Below are 23,287 nucleotides of genomic sequence, written 5' to 3' on the forward strand. Positions count from 1 at the left end.
TGGAATATTATATATGTAAAACATATTCAATAGGATATGGTCAAAATTGTGGGATAGTTTTTAAAGCTATGTTTTGCTAGGTAAGAGTATCGGGGTTCCACTAAGACATCACCAATAAACTTGAGTATCCCATAGGATCCTGAAGTTGTCAGTGAGGATGTATTAAAACATGAAAAGTAATCTCTTTTTGTGTGATAGCACTGCCCATTCCTGCAGACAAAGTTAGTTATTCCTTGCTGAAAAAAAATCAGATTTCTAATGTCATTAATACTTTTTAAAAATAAAACATCATCTCCCCCCCTCCCCCCACTCCCCACAGGATGATGCTCCTGAGCTGGAGGAAGGATTTATTGTCAATATCACAGAAGTATATCTGGTGAACTCTGACTTCTCTGCAGGACAGCCAAGTGTGCAGAGGCCAGGGATGGAAATAGCTGAGATAAGGATAGAAGAAAATGATGATCCCAGTGGAATTTTTAAGTTTCATGTTATCAGAGTAAGATGAACTTCCTTATGTTTATAGTTCTGTAGAAACTTGTGTCTGCCGATTGGCCAGTGTTTTATGACGTCATTCTTTTCTGCAAAATAATGGGCTCTTCTTGTGTATATTCATAAACAGAAAAGTAGCCAGGTTTGTCTTACAGGTGAATTCTTAGTTCTCTTTTACCTAGACCAAGGGATTAAGCAATTTTATTTTCATTAAACTTAGATTACAAGAATTCTGAAGACCTATTATGCATGTTTATATACAGCTATTAATTTCCACTTTGAAGGGTGGGGTATAAGAAATTTAAGTAAAAATAATAAATTTAGAAAGTGATGACTTAAAGGTGTTGCCACTTTTGTCTTACCTTTCAACTTCTACTCTACTTAAAGGATGTCAATGGAGTTATTAGTGCCTATGAGGTGCCTCCACCCTTGAATATTCTTCAAGTTCCCGTGGTCCGGTTGGCTGGAAGCTTTGGGGCAGCAAATGTTTATTGGGAAGCAACCCTGGACACTGCTGGCCTGGAAGACTTTACTCCATCTCATGGGATTCTTGAATTTTCAGATGGACAAGTATGCTATTCATGAAAACCTAAGCATTTTATGACTGTACTTCAAACATTTCATAGGCATCCATCAATGACTGTGTATTAGTGATTGCTAAATGTATTACACTTGAAATATTCAAACAGAAATATTATTAGTTAATTTAAAATTCTTTAATGGGCATAGGAAGAGAATATTAAATGGTAAGATTCTCAGCCTTTTCTGAACTTCCCCACCTGATTCTATTTAAAATAGAAGTTATAAAAGGGAATAAAAATTGGCTTAGAGGTACCTAAAAATATAGTAACTGCCTGATGAGCTAGACTATTCCTGTGAATTTTCGATTCTTCTATTCTATTTATCTTAATGCTCATAAACAGACATTTATTTATTTAGAATCTGTAGTAAAAGAGTGCACATTTATTATTCAATATCCAAAACTTCCTTTATAATTAAGAAAAGATTAAATTAATAGAAAATGCAATATATTCTTAAAGAATTTTATATAAGCAAAACTGGAAAAATTAAAAACATGAGAATATAGATTTGGGCCTACCAATCTTAAAAATTATAAAATATTCCCCAAGAATTTTAAGTTTTGCAAACTGGGGCATTTTGCAATATGTAAGAATAAGGTGTTTTCATAAATTTTTATATTAAACAGGTGGAAGAAGCATGACAAAATGCAAAAATATGTCAGTAATTTGAAATGGCACAGTCTATCTTCAGTTAGTCTGATTTTGCTTTGACAGATTTGCAGTGTTCTTCAATTTATTAGTTTACCTAAGGGAACAGCAAATGCTGTTCAAAGATATGTATATAAACCTGGATTTTCTTATACATACGAACTTATCATTGCTAATATTTTTAAACCATGAGTGTTTTAACAAATTTAGAACTTTGATACATCTCCTAGTGAAAGAGAGCATGCAAGTTAATGAGATTTTTCATTAAAAACAAAAACAAACAAATTGAGTTTTCGTTGGAGTAGCTTCCCAACTTCAGTTATATCATCAGTACTTTTTTCTAGGTATGAAGTTGAGGTCCCCTCATTTACCAGCATCCTTAGGATTGTCTTCATTCTTGAAGCTCAGTTCCTGTACAAAAGGTTTTCTGTATTCTACAGTACATATTTGAGTTGCTTTCATTGTAGCATTTGATTTTGTTCAGATTTCTGCCACTCTTGAGTGTGACATCCAGATTTCTGACATTTGCCCATGTGAGATAAATTTTTATGTCAAAGTACTGAAATTTCCTCTGGGATACAGAAAGGATTTTAAATATGGAGGTACAATTAGGATATTTTTATGACAAATAGTGAAGTCACAAACAGGACCATGTTTTATTTATTTGAAAGTTATCAGACTTCTAGCAGAAATGAAACTAGCTGAACTAAATCCTGATCATAAACATGTGAAAAACAAATTTGGGTTTTCTCCCTCCCTTTCATTTTCTCTACATTACAAGAACAATTTTTGAAACTGGTGGGATTTTTTTTTTCAATTGCAGAAGACAATGATAATTTTTTGGTAACATTTTATACCCATGTGATATTAATACTAAGCATGCTAAGATTTCTGTTTGTGCAATGTTGCTGGAGCACTACTTGGCTTTTTAAGAAGTTTTGTTCAAGGATAAGGAATCATTCTTTTTTGTATTGTAAATAACACTGTATTTTATTGCAGAGTCTTTTCTCATGAAAATAATAGACTTTGTAAATTTCTGACTTTGAATTATTATAGAAATGTGATTTTAAAATATTATTGTGAACATAGATTAAAAAAATCTGCTTTGTTCTTTTTATGTTTCCAAGTTTTCAACTAAAAAATTAAACTTTATATGATCAAGAATTATTAGTTATTTCTTTCCTTTCTTCCTTCCCTCTCTCCCTCCCTTCCCTACTCCCTGTTTCCCTCTTTTCATTCTTCCCTCCCTCCCACCTCCCTTTCTCCCTTCCTCCCTTCCTTCTTTTGTTCTCTCATAGGTTACTGCAGTGCTAGAAATCACCATAATTGATGATGCTGAATTTGAACTCATGGAGACGTTCACTATTTCCTTAATCAGGGTGACTGCAGGTGGCAGACTTGGTGATGATGTTGTGGTAACTGTTGTTATTCTACAAAATGATTCTCCATTTGGAATATTTGGATTTGAAGAAAAGACTGTAAGTTAAATACATAAGCAGCACCTTCCCCTAAGCTAATTTTTTCGTGTAATTTTTAGTAGAAAAGTCTTTCATATTTGTTTTGAAACTCTTCATTACCCTTCACTTATGATTCTTTTCTTAAGTGTCTTTTGAGTTGGCTAGTGAATTAGGGGCCAGTTTTACTCCTCCTCCAGCTTACACACAGCCTATTAGTAATGAGAGTTCTTGCGATTACAAAGGGGAACAAATTCCTATTTATTGGGTGTAGTGGACCAAGATATAAAAGAAAAAGTATTTTTTTGTCCATACCTTTTATTCTTTGCTTGCCCTACTTCCAGACCACCATCTTTCTTGCCAGGCAGAATTCTATCACAGTCTGAATGTTACACCTCAAGATGGGTTTAGTTGGAGAGGGATTTCTATTACTCACCTTTCTTGTACCTGTCTTATAATGAGCAAAACACTACAGTCGTTCCAGATCATGTGTTTCTTTATATTTCTTCTGTCTCTTCTCACAGTGGCTGTTTACTTCTAAGCCTGCTGGAGAGACCAGTTATTATTGCTTTGGCCACTGAGGTAGAAAGAACGTTTAACCAGTTGTTTTTTTTAATTGCAGAAGACAATGATAATTTTTTTTTTGGTAACATTTTATATCCATATAATATTAATACCAAGAATTTTAAGATTTCTCTTTCTGCAATGTTAACATGATTTAGGTTTCTTGAAGGTTATTATTACTCATAACCTTTGTTGCAAGGAGTAAATGAGTTAATACATGTAAAAAAGCACTTATAACTGAGCCTTACACTCCGTAGGTGTCAATTGCTATTTTTATTCTGGGTAGTATTAGTAGTAGCTTATTGCTCAACCCTTTGTAACTGCCTTCCTTATAGCCTATCTTTCTTATTGCAATAGTCTCTTGATAACATGAAGTTTTTCTTGATATACTGTATCATACACACAATGAACATTCTGTTAGCATTATTTGGTGACACTGAGATTAGATTCAGACCTGAAAACATTGAGAAAAGATTGCTAGTATAAATGTGTCAAATTAAACAGGCCTCCTAATGAGGGCAATATGGAGAATAGGTAAATAGAAGAGACCCATATGTTTGAAACCCAAACCAAAATATACACAGAAACAAATATGACTTATTTGCAGCTTGTTTAAAATGAATTTTTTCTTTCTTAGTTTCCTTCTTATTAAATATGTCTGGTCTCTGAGGAGGTATGTATGAACAGCACTGGGCATGGAGTCAAAACACCTGAATTACATTCCGGGCTCCTTTTCTCCAAATATATGTATATCGTGTCCAAAGACCAGAGATATTTCTTAAGAGTTTCTGTGATGCTTTAAGAAGATAAAGTATGTAAATGAATTGGCACACAGTAAGCTACTAGCTCAATAAATATTACTTGGCTCTAAGTCTTTGCTCTAGACCAAAGCAATATCTTGTTAAAAAGACCAAAACAAGATTGCATTGCACGTTTGTTCAGCTTCAATCATGAAAATAGAAAGCATAGTGTTATATTTTGTATTTACCTAAAAGTTTGTCAATATAGGTTCAATCTGAACTTTGCTTCACAGAGTCAGTAAATATAATTCAGTTGAACCAAGGTCTTGAGTAAAAACTGAACAGAATGGGTAAATGACACCTTGAATCTTCTTTCTTTATGTCAGGTTAGTACAACTCTTTTAAACTTGTACTCATTAAAGGTGGCAAACTGCAGAGAATTCAAAGGCCAATTTAGGCAGGGTACCTAAATTCTATAACAAAGAACCCCCCAAATCTCAGATCCTTAACACACAAAAATTGATTTCTTCCTAATGCAAGGATCTTATCTTAGTTTGCTAGAGCTGCTATCACAAATAACACACATTGGATTAGCTTAAACAGTGAGAATTTATTGGCTCATGGTTTTGACACTAGAAGTCTAAAATCTATGCAAAGCTTGCTTTTTCCCTGAAGACTGCAGCATACTAGTGCTGGCTGTAGGCAATGCTTGGGGTTACTTGGCTTTCCCATCACATTATGTCCTTTCCTTTCTCTCTGTCTGCTGGTTTCTGCTGACTTCCCACTTCTCCCTGTGGCCTTCTCTTTATAAGGCCTCCAGTAATACAGATTAAGGCCCACCCTCATTCAGTTGGGCCACACCTAAATTAAAAGTAACATCTTCAAAAGGTCCTATTTATGATGGGTTCATGCCACAGGAACGTGGACTGAGATTAAAAACATGCCTAAATTGGGCATGTGCTGGTGTTCCTGGTTGGGTGCCTTTCTTGGGCATCTCTCCTCCAAGTGGCAGCTCAGGGGCCAGTGTCCTTCCATCTTGTGGCTCTATTCTCGCTTAGGTCTTTGGAGTACTCGCCATTCCCCGGGCAGATGGGGAAAGAGAGAAGACTGTGTGGGGAGTTTACTGCCAGTGTGTTAGTGGCATATATCACTTCTGCCTGTATTATTTTAGCCAGAAATTGGTCACACACCCCACCTAACTGCTAGAGAGTCTAGAAAATGTCATCTAGCTGAGTGTCTAGAACAAAAAGGAATTGGGGTTTGGTGAACATAGGACCTTTTTCTGCCACATTATTGTAACATGCCATAAATAGAGTTGTCAATTAAAAATTGAAGTCATTGTAAACAGGAATAAAATTACATTTGTTTCTACTGCTCTTTTTTTTTTTTTTTTTTTGACCTTACTGGGTTTTCTTTCTTTCAGGTGATAGTTGATGAATCCCTTTTGTCTGATGACCCTCATTCATATGTGACATTAACAGTTGTCCGGTCCCCTGGAGGAAAAGGAGCTGTGCGGCTTCAGTGGACCGTAGATGAGATGGCTAAAAATGATCTCACTCCTTTGAATGGAACACTTTATTTTGATGAGGTATAGTCAGCATCAGACTTCTGTTGTTTTCTTTAATTTGTCTTTAAACATTTTTTTTTCCCTCATAATGGTATTTATGAATTCATATGTTGGTACTCAGGAGGTCTAGAATTCTTTTTGAAATCTATATGCCCTGTGATGAAAAATATAGAACAAAAACCCTTACATATTTGAAATTGCATTTTAAAAATTCAGACCCTGCCTCCATCCCACCATCAAAAGTGTGTTTCCCTCAACATTTTCTCTCACTATTGAGGGCAAAATTAGTCAATCAAGTCAAACATTTGGGTATACTTCAGCCATCCAAAAAAATCTGAATCAAAATAAATAATGATGGAAATCACATTACAATCCATCTGCATGTGTCTCAGCTTCCCACAGTGAGAGCAACTAATGGTGAAGCACAACAACAAAGAAGGGCCAAGATCTCTTTGCCCCAGAAATTGGTTTCTATGACTCCTGAGAATAACGCCTCTTTCCAAAGCCCTGTAGAACAGTCATTAATGATTTATTTATTTATGACCTTATCAACACTAGCCATGAGGACTTTGGAATATCAACCAAATCCTTTCTAGGATGTAATTTTGATGTCTCCTGTTATCCATTCAGCTTCCTCCCCCACGTCCCCTTCCCTATCCAACTTTAAAAGGTGAAAGGACTTGGGGAAGACAAGACACCATACCCAAGTAAGCTGGGCACAGAGTTTCACTGAGAATAACCCCAACCCAACCAGAGCCAAGTGGTATTTACCAATGTAACCCCAATCAGACTCCCACTTATGTTTTGGGAAAGGGAGGGAGTTGGGGGGTAGAAGAGAACTGACAAGATGATTTTAAAATAAATATGGAAATGAAGAAGCCCAAGGTTAGCCAGAAACTTAAAGATGAACATGGTAGTTGGAATTGCCTAACCAAAATTAAGACAATATTTTGCTAAGGTAAGTAAGACAGTTTGATTTTGGCTTTGGGATAGACAAATAGATCAAATAGAAGAAAAGGGAGTCCAGACTTATCAGTCTCTATATGGTTTTTGCTTTTAGAGTCTGTTTGATAAATCCTTCCTAAATCAATAAAAATGAAAGCAAAAGACAATTAGTTAGAAAGCAAGCAAACACACAAAAACCAGTAAAATTGAAGAATGAATAAATGTTCTGTTCTTTGAAATGAAAAAAACAATTTAAAAAACTTACAAAATAAGAAATCACAAGAAGGAAATAACCATTAAAACAGAGGAGATATTAGAAATTGTAAGAGATCTAGGCAAATAAAATTTAAAAACCGTATTAAATTGATACTAATAGATACAGAAAATCTAAACAAATTTCTATAAAAGAAATAGAAAAAACTAAAGAAGACAGTAGAAGCTCCTCAGATGGTTTCCAAAGGAATTCCACCAAGCTTTTACCATGCCATCCCAATGCTGTTTGGTCCATTTCTACATTTTTGGAGTCTCTAGAGCTTTCTGCAACAAACTTGGCACAGGAGCAAACACTTTTTCCCCAATCTTCCTGATAGATAGTTAAGAAATTAATTGGAGATGCCACCTGGCAGCCCGTTTGCTACTTAGACATTCTGCCACCATTCTTGAGGTGTTGGTGAATGATGACATTAATGATCCCAAGTCATATGTCTCAGGTATTCATCTACTCAATTCTCAGATTTTGATAATTGACTACTCAAGCAACATCTAGGTTGCATTTCCTAGCCATGGTCTGAAAACTTCTCACATGATGCAAAAGTGGAATTTAGAAATTAGTCTCAACTTTTAATAAAGGTTTTCTTGGGTGATAATGAGCAATAATTTCCCAGTTAACAGTTTCTAATTACCAGATCCACTTCCCGGTTTCTAATTTTCAGCAATTACATCCACACCAAATGGAAGATAGCATGATCTTTTCTCTCAGGTATAAGGTCATCCTTTTTCAGTGTGCTTCATCAGGAGGGATGGATTTGTATATCACTTTCCGTATTCTACCCCTCCATCTAGTTCTTTGGTCAATAACCTTCTGCATATCATGTACAGCTGCATAATAGCTTCATTGTTCTTGTATATCTGTCGCTGAACTACACATATTTCTAAGGGTTCTACTTTGGTTTTGATGATGTCTTCAGTCTTCTCCCAGTTGTAATCATAGCTAGTGGTATTCCTTCCACCAATAACAAACAGAAGGACCTCTAATTCCAAACACCATTCTCATAGCTTCTAGTGCTAAAATTGACAATAGTGTTGCTACTGTACAGGAGCTATTATACCTAGGATACCTCCCAGGTTCCATCAAAGCTTCACTGTATAATGGTATGTTGAATTGCCTCAAAATGTAAATGACTGTGGCGTCACCACTGCTCCAGTTACAGGGAAATTCTCTCGTTAGTTCTCTACAGTCCTACCCTGGTAAGAGGGTGAAGTTCTTCCTATTTTCTGTCTCCATGCAGGGTATCTAATCTCCAGTCTCTTTAATTTATAGGAATGTACAATTCTCCAGGATTGATGAATGATAAATGGTCCACAGATAATAAATCACTGGGAATATTGCACGTTGTCTTTCCTGGGGAGAATATTTTGAGATGGAGATTAATGTCAGAAGGAAGTCCTCTTGGGATCAAGATTTCCTGTGGGGGGCAAACAAGCAGGATTGGGCAGGGGTGAAGTCAAGGCATGATGCCATCTTAGCTCCTAGTCTTGTCACTTTAGACCCATTATGGTGTCTGCTTGTGCATTTGGAGAAGACATAATTTACCCAACCGATCTGTTGCCAGCTTAACTCAGAATCTCTTTAGTCTGTCTTTATGTTGTACTCACATATACAAATACATGTGTTCATGGTAAAAACCTCAAACAATGTAGAAGGATGTAAAATAAAAATATAAATAAAAACACGCCAGGATTCTTGTTCTCCCCTTCCTACTTCTCAGAGGTAGTCACTATTGAACATTTCTCATGTATCTACCCAAAATTTTTCTATGCATATTCAAACATGTTTTTTATTCATACACAAATGGAATTTTACTCTGCAATCTGTTCTGTAACTTGCTCTTTTTATGTTACAATCTATCTTAAACTTATTTTTCATAATAGACAAAATCTATCTCAAAAAATTGGTCACATATTTTCCTTTGCCTAGATTCCCCTCAGTATTCAGTAGTATTGATCATCGTTTCTTCATGGGCACACTGTTTCACCCTGGGTTTTACAGTTCCGATAAATCTTCTTTTTCCTTCTGCATTCCATTCCATTCCAGAATCTTTATTCATTGTCACAGACTTCTTCCATCACTTCTACTTGTAGCTTCTACTGTCTTTTCAGAATTGGTTCTCTTATGATACTGGAAGTAGCCACTGCAAAATTGAAAGGATATAGATGTTTATAGCTTAATTCAAATCTTCACTCCACCATTTGATACCCATGTGACTTTTGGGAAAATTCATTAATTTCTCTCACATTTAGTTTCCTGATTGCAAAATGAGGATAACAAAGCTTAACAAAGCAGAGACTGTGAGACTTACAATAAATAATGTTTATGAAGAGGGTAACTAACTTCCTGGCACTTAAAAAGTTCTTTGTAAAATCATTGTTGTTTAGAAAATATCTAATGAAATGACAGGTTGCTACCTCAACTTTTTCTACCTTGTGTAGTTAAAAAATGAAGAATTTTGAATTTAAAAAAGTTAGGAAATGATTTATATTTATATTTTCCTGAGACAGCCTATAATGGTATATCCTAAGTGGCTGATTTGCACCATTGTTTTGTAGAACAGTAATGATTGTTCTGAATTTTAAGGGAAAAAAAAAAGGATTCCATATTCAAATAGATTTGGGAAAATCTTGGTTAAACTAAATTAAGTAGACCTTTAGTGCAGGAACTTTAGAACATGTAATATACTTTTGTGCATGGTAAATATCTAATAGGAGAAATTAGTTCTTTGGATTTTATGAATTTTTTCCCCACCACCTCCTTTATCCCAGAACTTTTGTAATCTCTTATAATGAGTATTCCAAAAAATTGGGAAATGTCTCTTCAAACCCTACTTTTCTTTGTCTGTTACCTGTACATTTTTTGAGAAATGGAAATCATATTCTATGAAAGCTGCCTTACACATATGTAGCACTAAAGTGAAGGAAAATGTAAATATATAAAATGAATAGAATCAATAGTACCTCAGAGAAATACAAAGAAGCATGTGTAAGGATGTTCATAACATTATTTGTAATAACAAAATAGCCATTATTAGATTTAAAAAACCTCAAAGAGCGCAAATGCATACAATGGAATCCCCACAATAATTAAAATAAATCGCCATATGGGAACATGGACAATATCAACAAATTAAGAAGCAGAATGAAATGCATTTAGGAATAACAGGATGGGGAAAGTTTTGGGGAATAGGATTGAATAGAGCAGATAAAGGGGACAAAAGAATTAATAAAATAAAAAGAGAAGGCATGTGGCTCCCGCGAGCACCATGGAGATGGCGGCTGACTGCGAGCTGGCGGTGTGCGAGTTAACGCTTGGCGTACAGCTCATGGTTCAGATCCCAGACAACAGGCCTTGCAGTAGCAAGAGCAACTCATGGTTTTCTGCAATCACGACCAGCGAGAAAAACTCTACTCGCCAGTCATACTGGCAGAAGAAAGCTGCCATATCGTGAGCTGCCCGGTGGGGAGGCACCACGTGGCAACACGTCCCAAGGAACTGGGGCCCCTAGTCCATCAGCCAGCTTGAAAAGCTGAAGCCTGCCGATAACCACGTGGCTGGGCTGGGAAGCTGATCCTTTCCAATAATGCCTTCAGGTGACAGTTCATCCCCAGCTGACAGCTTGAAGGTGACCTCAGCAGGGACCTAAGCCAGAGGCACCCACTAAGCCACACCTGGATTCCTGACCTAGAGGAACCGAGAAATAGTAAATGTTTGTTGTTTTCACCCACTAAGTTTTGAGGTTATTTATTTATGTGGAAGGTAATACAAGTGACAGAGAGCTTTGGAGATCCTTGAGGAATCCCACTTTCAGATGCAGAAACTGAGGGCTAGAAAGAGAAGAAACACTTATATGAAGTCACATAAAGTCCCTAATACCTCTTGCAAAAAAAAAAAAAAAAAAGGGAAAAAGAAAGAAAGTAAAAGAAAAAAAAAGACAAGGCTTCTGTGATCTAATGAAGATGGTGCTCCAGACAGGTGAGAGAATCAATCGAACTGTGTGCTTCTGAGATACAAGAAAAAATTTAAATGAAAAGTAAGATCAATAACTTTGAACTGATTTAGCAATAATGAGAAAAATGTACAGTGGGGAAAGAGTATAAAATAACTAGGAATTAACTTACCAAGAAACCAAGTAGGACCTACATGAAAATGAAGCAAAACAAAATTTTAAAGGTGAAGGTAAAAAAAAAAAAATGTACAAAATAACCAGGTTTTGAATAGAAAGACAAAATTTTCTTATGAGTTAGGTCCTGTTAGTGCTGCATTCAGATACTTTTTTTGTTAACTAGGGAGGTGCCATCACTAACTTCAAATCAGCAAGACGTGATGAGTTGGATCTCCAGTGATTATGAACAGTGGCAGGCATCTCAGGACTGCTGATTGCACCTAAGACTGTGATCCAAGTTCATCTGTATTGTATTTTCTCCTTTGAATGGCGCTAACTGTCCAGTAAAAGTTTTGAACCTATGATCTTTGTCTCATTTGCATTATGCCCTGACCATTTAGCGCTCTTAAAGATATTATACTTCCCATTGTTGACAATTTTTAGTAAATTTAGGATGAAAGGTAAAAATTAAAGAAAAATTCCCATTAAGAGCCTAAATGAAATTTATAGTCAGAGTTAATTTTTATTATAATAGTTTTCTCTAGAAGCAGCCATAATTCTAAAGGACAAAAAAGACACCCATTAAAAATGTGTATGGACATAAACATGATTCTGCTAAAGAGAACACTCAAAATTATGTTTTGGTCAATCCGAAAAATGTATTGTTCCTCTGATTTAATGTAGATGGAGTCTCAGAAGACCATTGTATTACACACACTTCAAGGCACCGGGTTAGAGGGAGACAGGCGTTTCATCATTCAGCTGACATCAGTTGATAAGGTAGAACTATCCCCAATGAAAGGTAAGAGAAATTCACCTTTAGAAAATTAAAAAGTAGATCCTCAGAAAAATGTAGCCAATATTTACAAAAATAGGCGATGTTAGGTTTTATAATTCCTAAAATGTTTGTATATTTTCAAATTAAAACACAAAGATGTCATTTTCCACCTATATTACAGGTAACAAATTTTAAAAATTATAATACCTCATGCTGGTAAGGTCATAGGTCAAAGATTTCATACTGTTTAGCATTGTGATTCTTTTTTAAATAAAGATGTTCCTTGTAGTAATGTTTATAAAATAAAATGTGGAAGATTCCTAAATGGTCCAACAGCAAGAGACTGGCTAACTATGGCAGAATCCTATGTAACCATTCAAAATGAATGACAGAAGAACCCTTAATTGCATTAAAAATCAAGAACACTTTAATTACATGGATAATTGTCATACTAAAGCAAGCATCATAGCAGCATGTTCAATATAATCCCGTTTTTGCCATGTGCCTGGCATACATGTGTTTGGAATTATTTACTTGAAATGTTAATAGTGGTCTTTGATATTTTTTAAACATATTCTTTTGTAATAAAAGGTGTTTTATTATGTAATACATATTACATATTGCTTTTGTAATAAAAAAGTATTTTAAAACTTAGCATTTTACTATGTTTAATGCTTAGCCCATCCAAATGTATTTTCATTTGAAAGTAGTTTCCTAGATATTTTGACTTTTCAGAAATAGGCATCATAATTCACATTTACCTATGGTCTGTATGATCATCTGTTTCTTGAATCTATGGAGAAAGGATTGATAGTTCTAAAAGGGCTTATTGTGCTGCAAATAATAATAACCACACACAAAAAATGACCCAGAAGCTTTGTTACAAGGGCTTGGTTACTGCTAAAATGTCTTTTTGCAACTAAGGACTCATTCTGTTTAGAGGTCTGTGGTCAAAAGCTGAATTCCATGGCCAAGGAAATTCTCAAAATTGTAGAAATTATCATAATAAGTACCTGGGGTAGTTATACTTTCTGTGCTTTTATGTAAGACTACTTCCCATCAAGCTTGTCAGGGAACAATATCATTGTTCCTTATTCTTCTGCCTTAAATTAGCTCAGTTGTCTGCATCACATTAAACTTACAGGGCTGATATTGTATAGAATTAACTAGATGCAAGAACAAGAATATATCAGTGGGTCAGGGCAAATGAATGTCAATATCAAAAGTAAAATTCAAAATATATTTCTGTCTGACAGTCACATGTTTGCATATGACAAACCACTCATGATTTCATTAACCTTTTGTCAAAGAAAAGGAGAGTATATTAATCCAGTGTTAGGAGAGCATAGTTAAGGGTTAAGAGATTACAGCAGTCCAGTGTTGGAGGAGTATAGCAATCAGGCGTTTGCTTCGTGAAACCATAATGTGTGATCTTGGAGACAATTTTCTTTAAGTTACTGCTAAATTGTATATGATTATACAATTACTTGGCATAGTTTTTATTTCCATTTTAGCCATATGCTTTTAGATTATAAAATTATAGGAATATTTGACACATTTTTATAAACTTTTGTAGTAACGTAAGGCAAATGTTTATAAAAGGTAGAATCAGAAAATTAAAAATAAAAAGAGCTCCCAAGAATTCTTGCTTTTGTGATACAGCCAGTTGACACTGAGCTGCATTATGGTCACTGAGGAAGTGAATTCGTGCCAATGGTAGAGCACTTGCCTGTCGTGCAAAGAGGAGTGAAACTGATGTCCACTTTCTCTTGCCCCTTTGGTTAAGCATTACTAAAGTGTGATCTTGGGTGAGTTAGTTGCCTCTGTGTCTTTAATCAATGCACCTCAATGTTTAAGGTAAGATGGGGGTAATGTGTGTACCTAACTTATATGATTGCCATGAGGATTAATGGGTTAGTATATGTAAAGAGTTCAGAAAATTACCTGGCATATACTGAGTCTGTATGCATGTTTGTCATAGAAGTGGTATATATCATCTTCAATTTAGGTAGCGCATCAATAATCATTCGGGGAAATAAAGGAACATCAGGAGCAGTTGGCATAGCTCCGTCATCTCGGCAAATCCTCATCGGGGAACCCTCAACAAAATATAATGGCACTGCTATAATTAGGTAAAGGCTTCATAATTTTTCTTTACCTATGTGGGGGTGTGTGGAGTTTGGTTTAAATAAGTAGTATTTTTTTCTGCCTTAAATGCATTGTTCTCAATGCTTACATAATCTTCAAATTATCATTTTATATATTTGTAGTAACTTGTGGGGGGGGGCAGTTGAACAAATTATTTGCAAAAATTGAAAATATATCCTGACCTACTTTAAGTTAGATCGTGAGGAAGTTTCTGACTCCTTTTTGGGTGGTTTAAGATCAGAAGGTCTATGCTTTAAGCCTTATTCGGTTACTAAATGTACTACTAAGAGCATTACTTCTTTTCTGTGAAGCTTGTGTGTTTTAACTACAAAATGACTCTGAAAAAAATCATCTAGAGCCAACATTTTATGATTCTAAGTGTTTTAAAATTAGGGCCTATCATGTAACTAAATTAGTATGATCATAGGTAGGTTTGTTTACCTCAATTTTCTCATGAGGAATGGGACATCAGATAGCAATGAAGTAGCTGGATTTGACTTTAACACTTTTATCTTTTTTTGATTGTTTTCCCATTATTATAAGCCTCTATAAAATATTTACTGTTCCTTAGAGAACTTTATTAGCCTACTTATATTTCATACCTTATGTGTTCTGTGAAAAGTCTAAAAATATTTCTTTTTACTACTTTGAACCATCCACTTTTAGTGTGAAGCTTTTGCCAGTGTTCTTGTTAAGATATATTTGCACTATCTCAGTACTTTGTATGTAACTACCTTGGAATTATAATACTTTTTATAGCTGATGATATTTAAAAACCTAAATATTCTTGAAGTAAATGAAAGTTATTTATTTTTGAAAGACCCAGCAAATATTTGAGAAAAGTTCCTTCCATAAAAATGTATTGACTATATGTGTGTGTATTGTTTTAGCCTTATTCGTGGCCCAGGGATTTTGGGGGAGGTCACTGTGTCATGGAGGATAGTCCCTCCTTCAGTGGGTGAATTTGCAGAAACATCAGGAAAACTGACAATGCGAGATGGACAGTCTGCTGCCGTTGTATTAATACAGGTATCAGTGTTACTGGTTTCTGCTGTGCCCTTTGCTCTATGTGTTTGTGGGGGAGGCAGGAAGGGGGAACCAATATTACAGTTTGTTGTTTGGGTGATATTTTTCTTTAAATTTCATAGATTCTACCGTTATTGGTTCATTTTGTCCTTCTCTAGGCTTTGAATGATGACGTTCCTGAGGAAAAGTGTTTCTATGAGTTTCAGCTCACTGAAATCAGTGAGGAAGGAATAATGAGTGATTCCAGCAGAACTGCCAATATCACAATGGCAGCCAGTGACTTTCCCTATGGCCAGTTTGCTTTTTCACATGAACAACTTCAAGTGTCAGAAGAAGCACAAAGGGTAAAGTGTGAAAGGCTTATGATCTTAAATGCAATTTTTGTTTTGATATTGTGAAGGGATCTTCAAAATGTGTGTTCTTGTTCATAATCCAAAGTTATCACAAACGGATTTATTTGCTTCTACCATCCTGATTTTAACAGATAATTTTAAACATAATCGCGATAAATAGAATCTGTAAGTAGAGACGATACAAATTAAGTATTGTCTGGTAGATTGGACAATTCAAATCAGTTACAAAAAATGCTTTTCACATAGGTTAACCTCACAGTCATACGTTCTGGTGGATATTTTGGCCACGTGAGACTCCATTATGAGACTGTGAGTGGGACAGCAGAAGCAGGTTTGGATTTCACTCCTGTGGCTGGGGAACTCCTTTTTGAACCAAGGGAGATGGCAAAAAGTGTGCATATCGAAATACTTGATGATGACCTTCCTGAAGGCTTTGAGGAATTTTCTCTAGCAATTACAGAGGTGGAACTCCAAGGAAGGTAAAGGGGAAAGGAATTTTAGAAAAATGAAAACAACAGAGAAAGAAAGAAGTAGAGAGTAAATACTTGATTGTGTAGCAATTAATACTGAACCGTAAAACAGTTCCTTCCCTGCTCTTGCTCAGATTTGTGTAATATTAGCACAGAGCATGGTAGAGAGATTATGACAAAGGCTGTTTTATTTCTTTTTTCAATCTTCTAAAGTATAATTATTTCCTCAAAGTTAAAAGTATGTTTCTCAGTTAGAATAAGCAAATTCAGAGTCAGAAACCAGCACACAGGTTATCAGGGGCAGGAGAGGTTTAGGGAAGGGGGAGTTAAAGCTTAGTTGTCACAGAACTTGGGGTGGGGGTGATGGAAAATCTGTGGTAATGGTGATAGCTGCACAGCATTGTGAATAAAATTAACTCAACTGAATTATATATTTGAATATGGTTAAAGGGGAAATTTTTAGGTTGTATATATATGCTACAAGAATAAAAATTAAAAGAAAGTAAGATCAGAGGTTGCCAGTGGTTCAGAGGGAGGAAGGGAAGAAAAGGTGGAGTACTGGAAATTTTTAAGGCAGTGAAACTTTCACTGTGATACTGTAATGGTGAATACATGACAGTATGCATTTGTCAAAACTCACAGAACGGTATAACACAAGGGTGAATCCCAATGTGATCTATCAATATCGGTTCACCAGTTGTAACAAATGTGCCGTAGTAATGCAAGATGTTAATAATAGGGGAAACTGTGTGAGGGAAGTGAGGCCAGTGGGAACTCTTTGTAGTTTCTGAGCAATTTTTCTGTCAACCTCTAAAAAATAAAATCTATTGACTAAAAAAAAAAAAAAGTAATGTTATATGGACAAATTCTATCAGAGAATCTACTCATTTTCCTTTTTAGCATTCTGTATGGAAGCTAAAGGAATGCTCCAAAATACTTTGTTTTAGAAGATATCCAAAGTTCTGTATAAGAAGTGACATACTATCATTTTGAGGGTATCTGTTTGTTTAGAAAGTTTTCAGAAAAATTTGAGAGAAATTATTAGCATAATAATAATAAAATTCTAGATTAAACAAGTATTAGGAAATAAAATGCCCCAATGTAAAACAAGTGAAAACATTTTAAAAAAAGCATATGTTTCTGTGGTGTGAATTCTCTCTGTGTGGCAGTTATAATAGCAGTTTTAAAACGGAGAAAAAATTCCAAAGATACTTGGTCATTGATATACACTATGTCTTCACTGAAGATTAACAATCAACTATACTGAACCCAGTCATCCTCTGATTTAGTTGGGGCAGACTCGGTTGACAAGGGTGGCAAACACCTTTAGCAGCTTACAAACCACAGGTTGAGCAGTCCTAAAGCACTTCTGTGTTGATACCTTACATCGAACCCGGGAAAATGGAATCTTCCACAAGAATAATGTTTGTATTTATATGTGCCTTAAAGTAAATTTTCTTGTGCATGAAAGTGTTTTTGCATTTGTTTTATAAATGTCAAGCTTAAAAGCTTTCTTTAATGAAAACATTTCACTCATTTCGAACATTTCATTTGACTTAGAGACAATTTGCTGCTTTGGTATTCAGTTATGGTAATCTGCTAATCAATAAACCGTTTCAGACTCCTGATAATAGTTACTCCCATCATTTAATATTTTAATCCCCAGTTTTCTAATTTTAATCAACTTCCAACCTTTTGAAAGTGGGTAGTGTATAAATAGAGTTAATAGAATTCAGGTACTGAAGGAAAGACTAAAATGGTTTTGTGCTATTTTTAAGTATTAGGAATGAAAGAGTGATAAAATTCTGGAAGTCAAAACTTTATTTGATGGGAATATCAGTCTATAAAATTAGCAGAAATATGGCATTAAACAAGTAAATGACCCCCCTGCTTGTTTTTTTTTTTTTTTTTTTAGAGACTAGAGGCATTGATTTTAATTGGTTTTCTCAGAAATTAAAATATTTTCTCTAATCTTGGTGGTTTAGCTTGAAATTTCATTAGTGGCATGACACCCATTGTTTCATTAAATTTAACTCTCTCAACCTAAAACTATAAATTTCAAGCCCAGCTGGTTTGTCATCTTTGAGCACACCTGGTTTAACAGATATTCCCATCCTTGGCCTATTAACTGAAGTAGGTGCTGACAGTGTATGCCTAGTTTGAGAGGTTTTGTTTATGAAAGCTTCTTCCCTATGTCCTAATAGTTTAATATCTTCCCGTTGCCCGGTTTAGTAACTATGTATTAATTTGATTTCATGATGGCAATAATAATTGGAAGCAGCACAAAAATCTGTTTCAAACTTCATTCCAGGAAAAAGAAAAAAGATATTTCGGTGTTGGGAACTTTAATAAGGATTAAAAGGCTTAATAAGATTAAGTTATAGGAGTTCAGAGGACCCTTCAATTCATGCTGAGCAATTATTCTTTTGTTTTATTTAATTTTTTATGACTTTTCAAGAGGGTATGATTTTACCATCCAAGAAAATGGACTTCAGATAGATCAACCTCCTGAAACAGGAAATATCTCCATCATTCAAATCATAATAATGAAAAATGATAATGCAGAGGGCATCATTGAATTTGACCCAAGATATACTGCCTTTGAAGGTAGGTTCTGTTACCCTTACTTATAAGTAAGTTTACCACCACTTTCTGAATTACAAAATACTTGAATATGACATTGTTAGTTTGAATTCCCTGTAGATAAGTTTTCTAAGTATGGTATATACACACACAAATTTATATCCTTATATATTTTATGTATTTGTTTTGAAAATATATTTTGACTTATGTTTGGGCAGTAATGAACCTTATTTGTTTATGACAAAGCTGAAAGGCTAAGGAATAGGGCAATCTAGGAAAAAAAAGGTTTTTTAAACTTAGGATTATTGAAATGTTTGTTTCAAACATTTTAATGAAAATCTTTCTGATTTATCCAGTATTTAATTTCCTTTGAGGTTAGAAATCAAGGAATTTTCACTTTCTAATGAATAATTGCCTTTGAAATTAATTATTTTACTGGGCCACAAAAGCAGGTGTTATCTGGATCCTTGGTCTTGCTTTGTCCAGAGAGTTCCTAAGAGCAGCTCGCCTGTTTTGGCCAGTTCTCCCCTCCTGTCATACAGTGCAGAATACATGGCCATATTCCCTCCTGGGTATGAAGAGGTGGCCACCTTTGTAGAATATGATTTTATTCAAAGGCAGAATATGACTAAGCCTTTTAAAATAAGCATGTTATCTTTTTATTATCAATTAATTTATCAGCTTCATTGCCTCTGGCAAAATTCCAAATATCTATTTAAAATTTAAAAAACTTCAAAAATTACTTTAGGAATTGATTTTTATTGACTTCATGGGTAAAGCAAAGGAAGACATTTTGTGAATTTCGTTCTAAATCTAGTAAAACTTGTGTTGCATTTTTGCATCAAGAAAGAAACAAGACCTTGGATTTTTTTTTTTTTTTTCCTGTTAGCTGGCTTCTGTTTGACAGCTATCTTAGGGAAACTTTGAACAGGGCATATTTACACTTATAATGTAAGTTCAGTATTATTTCATGGTAGTTAATGTGAACTCGATTAATAATATTTTAATATGGGAGGTTAGCAAGAGAAAGAAATTTTGAAAAGAAATTTTAAGTTAAAGTAAAACATTGAAGATGTATTTTGAGATTCGTAGGTAGATTTCATAGGAATTGAAAAGAGAATGGTGTTTATGACTGGACATTTAGACATTCATATGGTATAAATAATATAAACTTCATTCATTAATGTCTTATTTCTTATGTTTCAACTAAATGTGTAGAAGTAATACAGACTGGTTTCCTTTGAGTACACATATTTTAGTGTTTTTCTTGTCCGTCTAGCATTAGCTTTGAAAGCAAAGGTTATCTGTTTATATATAAAACACAGAAGAAAAATGCCTGTGCTAATAATTAAATAGGTTATCTAAATTCTGACTTACAATGCTTACTATAAATTCAGCTTTTGATAAACTATATTCCTCCAAAAAATGAGTTATGACATTTTCCCTAATCATTGTTTTTAAATGATAAAGGAACTGTGGAAACATTTGAATGCTTACAGTGTCCTATCATATTTAATTTTTCTGAACTCCTATAAAAGTTAATGGCTTTGTCTGGCCTCCTAGTTAATTCCAAATTCCTGTTGCAGTGGAGGAGGATGTGGGGATGATCGTGATTCCAGTGGTGAGACTGCATGGGACTTACGGCCATGTCACAGCTGATTTCCGCTCTCAGAGTTCTGCTGCCACTACAGGTGGTGTCGATTATATACTGCATGGTAGTTCAGTCACTTTTCAGCATGGGCAGAACTTAAGTTTTATAAATATCTCCATCATTGATGACAATGAAAGGTAATATTTCAAGATACAGGAAATAATACGAGCCTATGTAAAGCATGAATATTGTGCTCTAATCCTTGTATACGTGTTGCATTGATAATAGACTTTTAGATAATACATGTACCCCTTGAGAAGTAACAATAAATTTTTGGGTGTGCTGAGGGAAAGAGGGACTGAGAGACCATTGTGGTTGCATATATCACTTTTTTTTCCTTTAGAGGAAATAATTTTGTTGTTTTAGATTTGTAAAAGTCTAATCAGAGTGTGGAATCTCCTTCAGTTCACTTCCTTAATGCATTAGGCAATTAAAAAGAGGAGGAAAGTGTAATAACTGTTTCTAGTTATATGATATTGATGTTGATAGTCATGCCTTTAGCTGAGCACCCTCTTCTTACCACTTGGTGTGTGACTACTGTGCCTTGAATATGCATGACCAATTTGGAAAATGAATAGCTATTTGGATTTTAGAAGCATTTAAATATGTTTAGGCTCACAGAATTACTCCTTGCTATGCAGTGAATTTGAGGAGCCGATTGAAATTCTGCTGGCTGGTGCTACTGGCGGAGCGGTGCTTGGGCGCCTCCTAGTGAGCAGAATCACGATTGCCAAGAGTGACTCTCCCTTTGATGTTCTAAGATTTCTTAATCAAAGCAAAATTTCTGTTCCTAACCCCAATTCGACAATGATTCTATCCTTGGTGCTGGAGAGGACTGGAGGACTCTTGGGAGAGATTCAGGTAGATTTTAAAAATAATTTTTGATACACTGAATATGGTGTTGGATTTTCATATGCCCCACATATATTCATTTATTTAGTCACAATTGATAAAATATTTATTAATTACCTAGTTGGTGTAAAGTAGATTCTGATTCTTTTGAAATACATAAAAATTTATGAGGCATATATCTGTCCTAAGGGTGTTCTGGAGAGCAAGTTAGAAATTAAATGAATGATTCTGGTAAAATGCATTAATTCAGTAAGTACTTGGTGAGTACCTTCTGTGTGCTGGACCCTGTTCTAGGCCCTGAGTATACACTGGTAGACAAGACAGACTTCTTACTCTGTTCTCATAGTTTTCATTTTAGTGGGAAAGGTTGTGCAATACACACTTACATAGTAAAAAGAAAATTATCTTATGACAATAAGTGCTCTGCTGGAATATAAAATAGAGAGACCTGCTAGTGAGTGACCTGCTGGCTACTTTTTTTTTTAATTTATTCAATTTTATTGAGATATATTCGCATACCATACAGTCATCCAAAGTGTACAATCAGTTGTTCACCGAAGAACCATCATATAGTTGTGTATTCATCACCCCAATCTATTTTTTGAACATTTTCCTTGTACTAGAAAAAGTGAAAATAAGAATAAAAAATAAGAAGTAAAGAAGAACACCCAAGACCCCCCTCAACCCCTATTTTTCATTTAGTTTTTGTCCCCATTTCTCCACTCATCCATCCATATGCTGGATAAAGGCAGTGTGATCCCACAAGTTTTTCACAATCACACTGTCATCTCTTGTAAGCTACATTGCTGTACAATCATCTTCAAGAGTCAAGGCTACTGGGTTGCAGTTTGATAGTTTCAGGGATTTACTTCTAGCTATTCCAGTGCATTAAAACCTAAAAAGTGTTATCTGTATCATGCATTAGAATGCCCACCTGAGTGACCTCTTGGCTCCATTTGGAATCTCTCAGCCACTGAAACTTTATTTTGTTTCATTTCACATTCCCCTTTTGGTCAAGATGTTCTCAATCTCATGATGTTGGGTCCAGATTCATCCCCGGGAGTCATATCCTGTGTTGCCAGGGAGATTTACAACCTTAGGTGTCAGGTCCCATGTAGCGGGAAGGGCAATGAGTTCACCTGCCGAGTTGGCTTAGTTAGAGAGAGAGGGCCACATCTGAGCAGCAAAGAGGTACTCAGGGGGAGACTCTTAGGCACAATTATAAGCAGGTTTAGCCTCTCCTTTTCTGCTGTCTACTTTTGATTGGGTGGTGAGGGTGATACTTAAGTTGAAAGCTGGGTGAGGAGAAAGAGATGAGCACTAACATTAGGGGGCTGGGCATTTGAGGCAGAAGGAATAGCCAGCGCAGAGGCACAAGCTTGGCATCCTTGAGGTATGAGAGGGCCATGTGGTGGGGTGCATAGAGGGCAGGGGATGAAAGCACAAGATAGACCAGTCTGGGCAATCGGTGTGATCAGCAGGTATTGATCACACAAAGCCCCCTAAGCCAGGTTAAAGATTTTAGTCCAAGTGAAAATAGGATGCCTTTAGAGAGTTTTAAGCAGGGAAATTACATCAATATATAGTGATTGTTCTGGTTTGCTTATGCTACCGTTTTGCAAAACACCAGAAATGGATTGGCTTTTATAAAGGGGGGTTATTTGGTTGTAAGGTTACAGTCTTAAGACCATAAAGTATCCAAGGTAAGGCATCAACAATAGAGTACCTTCACTGGAGAAAGGCCATTGGCATCTGGAAAACCTCTGTTGGCTGGGAAGGCACGTGGCTGGTGTCTGTTTGCTCCCAGGTTGAGTTTCAAAATGGTGGTCTCCAAAATGTCAGTGTCAGCTTTCAGCAGCCATCTTCAAAATGTGTCTCTCAGCTGTAGCTTCTCTGAAGTCCTTCGGTTTCTGAGCTTTTATAGGGCTCCAATAATTAAATCAAGACCCAAGCTGAATGGGCGGGGCCACACCTCAATGGAAACAAACCCATCAACATGTCATACCCTAATTAAAGGTGTTACTAGTCATATCTCCATGGAAACAATCAAAAGATTCCAACC

The 23,287-nt window shown here is 35.4% G+C and overlaps 1 protein-coding gene across 1 annotated transcript in view; it reads left to right on the plus strand.

Annotated features, from left to right (window-relative positions):
* ADGRV1 (adhesion G protein-coupled receptor V1) overlaps positions 1–23,287 on the plus strand; it is a 635,274-nt gene that overhangs the window by 184,867 nt on the left and 427,120 nt on the right. The window contains exons 56-67 of the mRNA XM_037801795.1: positions 320–496; positions 877–1,059; positions 3,017–3,196; positions 5,900–6,064; positions 12,049–12,166; positions 14,151–14,274; positions 15,181–15,319; positions 15,475–15,660; positions 15,916–16,148; positions 18,598–18,746; positions 20,309–20,510; positions 21,015–21,234. Of these exons, the coding sequence (XP_037657723.1) occupies positions 320–496; positions 877–1,059; positions 3,017–3,196; positions 5,900–6,064; positions 12,049–12,166; positions 14,151–14,274; positions 15,181–15,319; positions 15,475–15,660; positions 15,916–16,148; positions 18,598–18,746; positions 20,309–20,510; positions 21,015–21,234 (2,076 nt within the window). The remainder of the gene's footprint in view (positions 1–319; positions 497–876; positions 1,060–3,016; positions 3,197–5,899; positions 6,065–12,048; positions 12,167–14,150; positions 14,275–15,180; positions 15,320–15,474; positions 15,661–15,915; positions 16,149–18,597; positions 18,747–20,308; positions 20,511–21,014; positions 21,235–23,287) is intronic.

The sequence above is a fragment of the Choloepus didactylus genome, chromosome 13 (genome assembly GCF_015220235.1).
Source record: "Choloepus didactylus isolate mChoDid1 chromosome 13, mChoDid1.pri, whole genome shotgun sequence".
NCBI lineage: Eukaryota > Metazoa > Chordata > Mammalia > Pilosa > Megalonychidae > Choloepus > Choloepus didactylus.